The following is an 11517-nucleotide window of genomic DNA, read 5'->3' on the forward strand; positions in this document are numbered from 1 at the left end:
ACACTCTGAAATCAAAACACCTTCCTGCAGTGTGTTTATAAAGTAAACATCAGTTTATTTGCAGTAATAAACCAGAGTAATATGACTTTTCCGTGAAACTTAAAGGGAATGCCAAAGCTCATCAAAAGCTTTTCAAGAAACAAAATTTATTACAAAGGAAAACAAGACTAAACAGTTACGGTAACAAGACAAGCTAGACCTGCATGGAGGTGTGTTAGGGTTCAGGCTCCCAGTATAAGTGGGGACCTCAGGTTCATGTACCTGGGTGACTTTGAAGCTGAGAGCATCACTGGACATGGTTCCTAACAGTGGTTAACAAGGCACGTAGTGGGTGTAGCACCAGAAATAAATGGACATACTTTAAATACATGCATCTCATGTTAGATTTTACAAATATGCATCATGTTAAATCGTTATCATGTAGTAATGTGTGTTTCTACTGGGCCACACTAGCAGATGAGAATCCCAGAAAGCCCAGAAATAAAAAAAACAAACAAACAAACACAATAATGATTTCATTCACAATTTTAATCATCAAGTTCAAGTGACAGGCATAAAATCATTTCATTAATGAGACAGTTGAACCTTTTTTGATATGTGCAAGATTACATAATGAGTACAAACAAACACAATGAAGCAAAATTCTCCACGGTGTAATTCAGCAAGGTCTTAGGACACAGTGTTACACATTTTAAACTAAAGTACATTTATACAGTCCCCGGAGGATCGTGACTCAGACTAGGAACACACTAATGCAAATAGGTCCATCACAGGTACTAAAAGCAGGAAGCTGCATTCACTGCTAAACAAAATGGCATCCCATGCAGCAAAGCATGTGGTAGAGAGCCTGGTGCCGATGTAGAGCTGGACACAAGAGGCCTGCTCAGGTATCATTCACAGGATTGTCGTAACATGAGCTTTCTAGCAGTTTCTCTTGGTGTGGATGAGAAGGTCTCTCTGCAGGTTGACTTCTAGACTCCCAACAGTTTTGCTGCCAGGCGGGTCGGTGACCAGAGTGAGTTTGTTAAACACTCCTCGGCCAAAGTAATCAGCCACAACAGAGAAACCATCATTAGAGCTGCGTAACTGAAAAACACAGAAGAGACACAAGAACTTTTATTTAATCAAACGGAGGTCACACCAAATAGTGATTTGATTTAGATTTTTCTTCTGTTTGCTCACTTTGCATTTTGGAAATCGATTTAAAAAAAAACCAAAACAATCAAATGTTGTATTTTTGAAAGCGTTCTTACTTTACAGCATTTGTTCACTGTTATATATACACACAACTTCTTTTGCTTTTGGTGAACTTTCAGGTGCTGCTACCTGTCTGTTGAAGTGGTCATGAAGGTCACGTTTCTGGTCCTGAGCACGCAGCATGTCCATGACCTTGCGGTTCTCTGGAGTGCAGGTTGGGCACTCGGCCTCACTCTCGGCGTAGCTTTCGAAGCAGTGTTGGTGGAAGGAGTGGCTGCACAGGAAATGAACAGATGGCAGCTCCAGGGGGCTGTTGCACATGTTACACTTGGTCTTCTGGAATATCTTGGCACTGTGTGGAAACATTGGTGTCAAGATCGACATTCATATTCTGCAGGTTTCATCGGCATGGGTTGGGAAAGATGTATTTCTGTATGACCCACCTGGTTTTGAGCTCCTGGATCTCAGAGCGAAGGTGAGCCGTTTCTTCGCGGTACTGGCGGATTTTGCGCTCGTCGTCCTCTATCTGCTGGCTCTCCCTCTGCAGCTTGTTGATGAGGTAGTCCTTGATGACGGAGAGAGTGGCCGTGGAGTTGTGTGCCAGTGTCTGCACCACTATGGTAGACCACGAAAAATAAAACATCACGCACTTCTTTTCAAAACAATCTTCACCTGGACTAACTCTAATGTGATATTTAGTTCAAAATCCAACCAAGCATGCATGAAGTGTGAGATAAAATGTCCCCCAGCTCACCAAGTAACGGAGGCATCAGGTTGTTTTGGTCGATGTGATGTAGGACCTCGCTGATGTAGGCCTTGCAGTCCTCTTCTTTTCTGGCAAAGTATCCCAGCGCCTGCTCCCAGAGGCACCCCTCCTGGTCCCCAAAGCGTTTGCAGGCCTCTACAACTTTCCCGTACTCCTCATTCTGCATGTGGTAGTGCATTATTTGCTGGTACCTGCACACAAATGCGAATATCCACAATCCACAGTCAATTTTCCAGTTTTACAAAGGTTGGATCAGATTTCTCAGAGGATATATTAATCATTAATCATTGTAAACCCTGCACAGCAATAGCCATCTCATATAAATCGTGCTCTGAACTGGCTTGTGGTGTTTCTAGCACACTTTGAGGGCAAAGACATGGTCCATGCAAGTACACAAACGCATTCTATGCAGCCTGGACCAGCTGGTGTCCCGGGTGATCAGGCTCAATGTGCGCTCTTACCTGGTGGTGGAGGCGACACACATCAGTCCTAAAACGGAGTGATATAGAGCCATCAGAGCATTTCTACGGTAAACAAACATGGTGTCTGTGGAGGAATGTGGACTGCTGTGCCTACTGCACAGAAGTGGGAAAACAGGAAACAGAGACGATGGGATGTGTGTCTGAGCGAAGAGCTGACAGTGACAGAAACATGCCGGTGCAGACTGACATGCTCAGCTAGCGCTCCCAAGCTAACTGCAACGCTCAGTCTGCAGCATGTGCTTATGTGGCGTTACAGCTTTCAGGTGACACACTTATGACACACCAATGACACACCACTGACACACTCCTGACACACCACTGACACACCACTGACACACGATCAGATCAATCTTGCGTACTGCATCTTTGTCCTTGTGTGAACCATGTTTGTGCCCTTAGGCTGGTCGTGTAGTTCAAGCAGGAAGTAATGAGATGTCACTCTATGTTGTGTCATGCTGTGCTTCTTTAGCATATTAACTGGCTTCACATCCGTTCAGACACGGTTGTGTCTCCCTCACTTACAGTTGGCCCTTCTCATACAGGTAGAGGACGCCCTCTTTGAAGTTGTGCATCTGGCAGAGGACCAGGGCCTTATCAAACACAGTGTTGTCGCTCCTCAACAGCGACACAGCTTCCACCTGAAGGACCTTCTTTCTCTGCAAAACATATGCATTAGAAAAAAAACTGTTCAAATGATTTTTCCCGACATAATCTCTGTCGACTGCAGACTGTATTGTACTATGCAAAGATTGACAGTTAGTCTGTGTTTCAGACTGACCTCAGAGTCCTGTTCGTGTGCCCAGTCTTGCAGCCGGAGCTCCAGCAATGTGTCATACACACCCTGGGGAGACCGGGGGTCCACCTCGATCATGTGCTCCAGGAAGGCTTTCAGCTCTCGAGGGTTGTTGGCAAAAATTGGGATGAATTCCTCCGAGTTGGCCTTAAACCAAACCAAACATGGATAGGAGATTTGTAAGAGCATGATGAAGAATATTGTGATATGTGTACGTCTTACACGTATGATCACTCTGGTAGTATGAGGATCACAGGGCCAGAACAGCATCAGGTGAAAATGACACAAACAGAAAAAAAGATCAGAGCGCCACAGGCTCACCTTGTTGACCCGACCCTTGTCCAGGCTGTCTTTTTCAGCACCATCTCCGCTGGGTTCATAGTTGGTGCACAAGCCCTTCAGGAGCAGTGTGGTACCTTCAGGAACGTGGTGCATCAGCGTCTTACCGTAGCGCTTCATGTTGCTCTCAGCTTGTTCAAAAGGCAGACGTCCAATGTAACGCAGCCCCTCATGATAGTTCTGGGTTATGGAGGACAGCAAGACAGAGAGAGAGAGAATATAATGTAGAACCAATGGCATTTTATGGCAGTGAGGTATGGGGACCCTTACTACAAAATGTAAGGTCAACATGGGACAAAAATGGGACATAGAAATACAGAGAGACTGACATGTATAAACATCTCCTTTCTTTTATTATCATTACTTATCTCAGTGCCTTTCATGTGACATGTAAAGTACTTTTAAATGCCTGTTGAATTAACCGTGCCCTGCACAACAGATCTGCTGAAAAGTGGTGAGAAGCTAGAGGATGAACCTCGCTGAAAGTCTGAATGTTAAACTTTATCCTACCTGTGTCTCTATTTCTGAGCCCATAGCCTACTTTACATGCATTAGGGAAAGTCATGCTGCTTTGGCTACTATCAGTTCCTGTTGTGGACAACAATCACCCGATGATTATGGGACAAAGAGAGTGTTAACAGCATCACCTTTTTCAAATGTTCTAATCTAACATACAGAATGTTATACTTGTGTGTGTAGATTCTTTGTGACTCAAAGGAAGTGGTGTGACGAATGTGGCAAATTTGGATTCTATTTGGAAATAGTCGGAGCACGTTATCTATCCATAACAACAGAATGCATTTGTATCCATTTATGTCACTATTAATGGGAGAAAGCGAGTGAACACCTCCCTGGTGACAAGGAGGAGTTTCAAAGGCACCAGGTTAGACACTTAACAACGCTCTTATAGGACAGGCGGAGAAGATCTAAATACATCTCTCCCACAAAGGTCGGTACGTCAGCGTTTTTCACCTTGAGGTCTTCCAGCTGGATCTTCAGGTACCATTCGTGGTGCATGTGTTTCTCAGCCAGGAACACAGCGTGGCTGTGGTAGCCGGCCTGCCGAAGAACCTTGATGGCGATCTCGACGTCGAAGTGGACCTCACTTTCACTGCTCTGTGGAAATGCAGTGCAGGAGGACAATGGCGTTATGATATGGCAGCCATTCATAAAGACAGTAGGCAAAACCTAGACCCTCAGCGCATACTTCCACCGGTGAGTCACCTTGATGAACTCCTCTAGCTTGGAGCTGTCCTTCAGCTTGGTGTAACAGTTCAGCAGCAGTGTGGTGTGATCTGCGTTGGCCAGAGACTGCCTGTGAAGGGCTTGCAGATATGCTGTCAGGTTGTGGATCCTCTGTGCATCCAGGAATTTCCTGATGACATATGATGGCTCTAGTTTCCCAATTGTGCTGCGGGAAAATACAGTGATGCTTTAAGGGCGTTCTATCAATGGACAGGCTGATCAGCAAACTAGTCTCCACAAACTGAAAATTAACCCAGACCACAAAATCATCATGGCACCTCTTCTCTGGTATATCATGGTGTAATAATAGCAAACACACTGCCAAATGATGTGTCAAACACAGCACACATCACAGTCCAGTCATAGACAACAGCCTCAATTTAGTGCTGAGATTACCGAATGTACTGCTGGATGGCACCATCGTGGTCTCCCTTGAGGTAAAGGTGATCCCCATACTGTCTGAAGATTTCGGACAGGCCGTCGCTGTCCAAGTGCTGGCTCTTTGCCAGGTTTATGGCCATGACAAACAGGTTCTTCTTAAACAGCATCTTAAAAAACAAACAAAAACAAAGGAGGTGACAACAGCACTACCTCACCCACAGCGAGCTGATTCCTTAAAGGACCAAGTCCTTATAATTACTGACTGATCAGCAGTCACAGGTGGTACCCTCTGGACTCACCTCCAGTTTGGTCTGCGTGTCTTTCTCCTGAAGCACAAACATTTTTCCATCTCTGGTCAGGATGTAGAAGGAGCCCCACTCTGCCACCACATCAATGACATCATCAAAAGAGGCACTGTAGGCAATGAACTTGTTGTCCAGATCATAGATGGTCAGAAGCTGTTTGTCTGACGGAGAGCTCTCCCTGCTACCAAACTCTGTCCTGAAAAGAAGAAAAGTCACGCTGTGAGCAGTGAAGCATGGTGACCAGAACCCTCCACACAGGGCCGAGTCAGCAACCCTATAACCTCCATGTGTACAAGAAACAAGCCTGCAGGAATCACACATGATGACCAAAGAGATCTCAGCTGGTTAGGAACTTAATATTGAAGCTGCAATTTATGACAAGACCAAAAGCCAGTGTAGCACAGTCCAGGATGCTGGCCGGAGGTCCATCATGGGCTGCCTCTGGATGCAGGGATCAAAGAAGAATAGATTTATTCTTCTTGCCCTGTTCGGCCAGAACCCTGCAGAACGGGCTGATGCTGGCCATCACATGAAAAAGACAAATTTGCTCTAATTGTGTTTAGTCACACCACAAATGACAGTGTGACATGCCTTTAACACTCGGCGGGATATTTAGCAAACCTCCCGCAACTCCTGCCGCCACACTTCAAATTTAACAGAGTCTTTACAGGACAGGAGATGTGAAGGAGCCCAGCCGCAGTGCTACCGTACAAGCGCTGATGCTGTTTTGACGCATATTGGGCATGTCTAGAAATCAATGCAGTGATAAAGAAAGTGTTTATGAGGCTGAACATGGAACAGTGGTTGAACAGTGGAGCTCCTGTCTGCCTTCAACAGTCAGGAAAATTACATATGCAGGCAGGAAACCACTGAGGGAAACAAAGGTAAAACTGTCACCATGGTGCTTTCTTGTGTTGAGCTTGATTCAAGTTTACTGTATAATGCAACATCTTTCCTGCTGTCACTGAATTGCCTGAACTACCAAGGCCTTGTGGTTTCTCTCTCTCACTGTTTGGACCTGGCTAGAGTCTCTCTCTCCCTGTATGTGTGTCTGATACAACAGTGTTGTCGATTTTACACTGGCTTTTTCCCCAGGCGTCTGAAGAAGGTCGGACAGCTTCCTCTGCTGCAGTGGTCAGTCAGCAGCAACAGGCTGTTGTTCAGAGGTGCAAAATACGGGAGGAGGGAATGGAAATTCATACAGTGGCCACAGGAGCGCCTTCAGACAGATACAGCATTAGCCCAAACATGCGATTTTCAGGTGCAGTCGCTTTGTAAATATGTAGAAACTTAAGTGAACAGTGGGGTGTGTTCCTTCACATATTTCACTTTCAACTCAAAATCTTAGCATGTGAGCATCTCAAGTGGCAAAAATTCTGAAGTGGCACGAGACCACGGCCTCAAACTTCTCAAAAAACCCACTCCACCATCATTTCATCCCCACAATGATCCACACACCTTTACGTATTTATTCAGCATTGTCCTTACTTGTTGGGTGACTTTGTATCCCTGATGAGCAGAAACAGATATCCGCGGTGCCAGTGGGCTAACAGCTTGTGTCCATCAAAGGCAAAGCAGGGCCCTCGTTCGTCAGGCTGGTACAGGTACACGCAGTCATCACCGGCCACAATGAACTGAGAATCCTGGGAAGGATCGGCCAGGGAGGAGCAGCGCAGCGCGCAGCCGTGCGTGTCCAGCTCTACCTTAGGATACTCTTTGATGGACAGGGTGTAGCACTGAGCAAGGGCAGATAAGAAAGGAGTGGATAAGAGTTCAGAATGAAAGCTTCTAGAACAAAGTCACGGAGAAACCTCCAACCTTCAGCTGAAGGACTGGTGGAGTAAATCAAAGCATCATTAGGTTCTCTTTAACACTTGCTGCAATAACTGACACATGACTGGCTCTGGAGGAGCTGATGAGGATTTGGGAGGAATCAGACTTACATGGACTTTCTCCAGAGTGGCAACAAACAAATGTGTGACCTTTGCCACTTGACGGAAAGCGAGTCCTGTGACTGGGCTGGTTCCCTCGTGCAGAGTAAGAGTTTTACTGTGGCGATCTCTGGTGATGTCACCTTTAGTCAAGACCACACTGCCATCTGTGAAGCCTGTCAAGAAACACATCGTCGCTGTCATCATCAGCATAGACTGTGATTACTGCGTCAGCGGGCAGACCCTTTGTTTTTCTTACCAATGGCCATGAAGTTAAGGTTTTCATGAACACTGAGGCAAGATACTTCAGTTGGTTTGTTGCCAGGAATTGCAGGGAAAATCCTGGTGCAAAGGGGATTTCCACTGTCTCTCTTATCAAGGTTCCAGACCTTTACCTGCAAAACAAATTCAGCTTAGTGGTTGACTACTGACATGATTGTTGTGTATTTTAGGCTTCTCTTGAGAGCTGCACACTTACTAAAGGGTTTATTCCATGTTCATCCTGCCCCACTGATACAAGGATGCTGTGCTGCTTCAGCTGGTAGAGGTGTGTTACCCGCAGCTTGTAGGCCTGAAAAGATGTCAGCTGCAAGGAGCGCGTCAAAAGACAGATCTTTCCATCCATATGTAACAATACGGAGGTTAAGGACAATTACATGCAGTAAGTAGGGCATGTACGCTACGTTTGTCAAGCATGGTCCACCTGGATATGGGCATCAAAGCTACACTGTCACTCGCTAAACATTTCAACCTAATTCTTTTTCATTTTAAGTCTATTAACAAATTATACAATGCTTTTCTAGTAGTATATACAGGCTTTTGGCTGGAGTGTGTAGATGTCCTGATCTTAAAGAACAGGTTTGTCTGTAAAAGAACTGGAACATGCTATGAATAACTCATCATCTCTGGTACCCACACAGACTTATTAGCTCATCTAATATTGGCTGGTCTGTCAGGTAGCCACACCATGATTCAGACCTTAAACATGCTGTTAAACCCCAGTGGAAAACTGAGCATACAGACAGCAGAGTACTTCTACAGTAACATGTCCTCCTCGAAACTGGACCACACAGTTTACCATCTGCTGCCTGTAACGTAATCATTTAGCTCATTGCTGTTTTGTGCAGACGGAAGTGGAAAGTGATGACAAACACAGTCTGACGTTAACTAATTCCTCTCAGGTGTTCTTTGGCAAACACAGAGAGAGAATTGGAAGATTTTTAAACAGGGTTTGGTTTAACGCTTTAACCCTAACCGTCCAGTCTTCAGCTCATTGCTTCGACTGAATGTTAAGTTATTAATTTGTGAGACAGGTACCAAATTACCTCAGTGTGAGGTCTGCTTTCATATTTGCTGAGTCGTAGCTGGCATCATCTGTCAGTCGGGTGAAGCTATGACAACATTAGCCGTGCTAGCTAATTAGTGCTGCTGAAGGATATCTCCCAGAACAATGTGACCGCGGCCGGAGTCACAAGCTGATATTCCGCTTGGAAGAACAAAGTTCTTTCCATTATCCACAGAATCCTTCACTGTATCTTTGTCAAAGAAGACAAATTTTCTCCACTGGAGGAACGCTGCCATTTTGTTGTCGTTAGCGCAGTAGCTGTAACAGGGCGGGGTCATGTGACTCTCATGTCACGTGAGCAAACCGGCTTGGACTCCGCCTGAAGCAAATTTCATTTTACTGTCGAACCTCAGTCAGCAAACACTGATTTCTATAATGTGAACATAAACCATCATACAGGGCACGGCCGGATGCTCTTATTCAGTGTTTTAATGCCATGTTTGGCTTTGATGATAAATATCGTCTTATTCTTATAAGCGCCTATAAATAAGGGCCAGAGTCATACTGATTCACACGTGTCCACCTGCAGTACTGTGTGGCTGGTAAGAAACATATGTAAATATGAAATGACTGTATTGGACATATTTAAAAGGTCTCATATTATACAAAATGCACTATTTTTAAATGTCTTTTCCAACATAAATGTGTCCCTGGTGTGCCTACAGACCGTCAAACTATGAGGAAAAACCATCCTATCTGTTTTCCTCCTGCTCCATCTTTCACTAAATGCTTGTGGCAACACATCATTTGGATTTAGCTCTCCTGATGATGTCAGAAGGGGATCTGCTAACCCAGCCCCTCAGCAGGCCCCACTGAAATCCTCCTGAATCCACTTTGTTTTTCCCCCTCACTAACATCAGCTCCCATTAACACACTTTTGTCTAAACAGTGAAGTGTTTCTGCTGAAGACAGCTCCAGCAGCCACATCTGCTAAGAGAAAAATAATGGGTTTTTTGAACAATAGACCATCTAAATCTGTTCTAGTTGGACCTCCAAATACAAGTATGAACTTTAAAATGAGCAGAATATGGGACCTTTTACATTCTGTAAGATCCATCTATCTATAGCTTTATTCTACCACTGATGATTCCCCTCACGCTACAACAGAACCATGTGAGGAGATAATGACTCATGTCCACTCCAGTATGTGTCAATTACTGTCCATTGTGTAGAAAATTGTGTTCAACAAACGAGCATAAACAACAAAATATTTTCACACAGATGCACAGATGTAATGTTATTTTAATAGGTGTTCAAGAAGTAATAGTTGCGTCAGCATAAAGTGTAAAAGGAATAATAGTTGCATCAGCAAACAGTGTTATGACATAAGAGTTGAGGGTGGAGTGGGATGGGGTAGGAGGGCGGGTGGTGGCTGAGGGATCCCTCACTAAGCAGGGGTTCCAGTAAGGCAAGGCTGCATTTAACAACTGGGCTGTAACAACCAAAAAACATATCGGTCATGATGATGACTAATAACAAAAATTAGATTAAGCACATCTTTTACAAACTATCTGAGGAAAGAGACTTAAAAGATCTGGCATAACCTCTTCACAAAAAAAAGAAAAAACAAAAGGAAGCCATGATCTACATTCCAGTAAAGGGAAGATAATCTTATACATGTTCATGTATAAATGGATGCATATTCAGTTGTATGTTTTATTGTTTTTTATTCAGCTAAACCTATAAAAAGGAACAGTAATAAATAAGTTGAAACTCAAGCATTCAATTGTTCTATGATTGCAGGAGCGTCCCTGTTTTATAAACTGTCCTGAACAGACTTTCACTTTAACTGCAAAGGAAAAAGAAGTGGCAAACCAGGGAAAGCTATCGTCCTACCACTCGAAATGCAAGAATCTCTCAGTTATCACTCTCATGGATGCTCACATGGTACAGTAAGTCCTTTGGACTTAAAACCTCCTCACACACATTTCCACTGAGTTCACAGCGCAGCAGCTATCCTGTCATGAGAACTGTTGGTTGTAATGAACTACGCACCTAAGGAACAGTATACCATCATAGCATACATACAGTACAATCAAGACTGAATTAGAAAAATACAGGTACAAAATGATTACATTCAAGAAGACAGTACTAGCACAAAAGGGTATTATAGTTATTTAGGTAACTAATATAGGAATTTCAACTTTATAGAAGCATTTTCTAGATAGAAAAAGTGAGGAGATGGGAGAATGACAGTATTATGGCTGTTTGGTAGATGTGTGGATTTGTTATTGACTGGAATCTCGCTTATATAATAGTTAAAATGCATAATTTCCATAGAGTGGGTAAAAATTATATATTTTCTTCAAAGACCATGATCATTTTGGTTTGGGTCATAAGGTGCAAATACTGTATATTAAAAGAGGCATTGAGTGGCCTTTTGTTGCACTTTATTAAAACTCTGGGCTCGAACACCAAGGAAATCCCATTAGATACACAGGATGAATTGTGCTGATATTGTTACCTGAAAATTCACACACCTAGGAAATGCAGTGCAACTGTTATGCTAGCTTTCTTTCTTTTTTTTTTTTCTTTTTTTTAAACAGGATTTCCATTTGAATATACCTTTCCCTTTTCTTTGGCAAATGTCAATAAACTCACTTGCTATAAGCAAATATATCTATATTTTGGGGGAAGACAATTTCTTTGTCTTTGCAAAGAACTACACTGATGTCCATCGTGGAAGAACTATACAGTTTACTGCTTGGATGGCATCATTGCATGGCTGGATGT

General features: G+C 43.7%; 1 protein-coding gene across 1 annotated transcript; it reads right to left on the reverse strand.

Moving 5' to 3' along the window:
• Positions 1–510: 510 nt before the first annotated feature.
• Positions 511–8099, reverse strand: vps11 (VPS11 core subunit of CORVET and HOPS complexes). The gene is made up of 15 exons (XM_070843827.1): positions 7918–8099; positions 7699–7834; positions 7452–7615; positions 6997–7244; positions 5503–5704; positions 5219–5370; positions 4802–4988; positions 4550–4693; positions 3560–3757; positions 3224–3385; positions 2968–3101; positions 1952–2154; positions 1641–1812; positions 1327–1549; positions 511–1086 (listed from the first exon to the last, which is right to left on the reverse strand). The coding sequence occupies exons 1-15, from the start codon at positions 8062–8064 to the stop codon at positions 922–924; spliced, it is 2637 nt and encodes an 878-aa protein (XP_070699928.1). The 5' UTR covers positions 8065–8099; the 3' UTR covers positions 511–921.
• Between the last annotated feature and the right edge of the window lie 3418 nt (positions 8100–11517).

Source organism: Pempheris klunzingeri, chromosome 14 (genome assembly GCF_042242105.1).
Source record: "Pempheris klunzingeri isolate RE-2024b chromosome 14, fPemKlu1.hap1, whole genome shotgun sequence".
Taxonomy (NCBI): Eukaryota; Metazoa; Chordata; class Actinopteri; order Acropomatiformes; family Pempheridae; genus Pempheris; species Pempheris klunzingeri.

What these genes read in the sequence shown, in the direction of transcription:
- vps11 (XM_070843827.1), bottom strand. Translation starts at nt 8,064, where the DNA reads ATGGATGGAAAGATCTGTCTTTTGACGCGCTCCTTGCAGCTGACATCT. An exon ending in CCACTCTGGAGAAAGTCCAT is followed by an intron (nt 7,245 to 7,451) that starts GTAAGTCTGATT and finishes GCCCTTGCTCAG; the next exon opens with TGCTACACCCTGTCCATCAA. An exon ending in ATGACCACTTCAACAGACAG is followed by an intron (nt 1,087 to 1,326) that starts GTAGCAGCACCT and finishes TGTGTTTTTCAG; the next exon opens with TTACGCAGCTCTAATGATGG.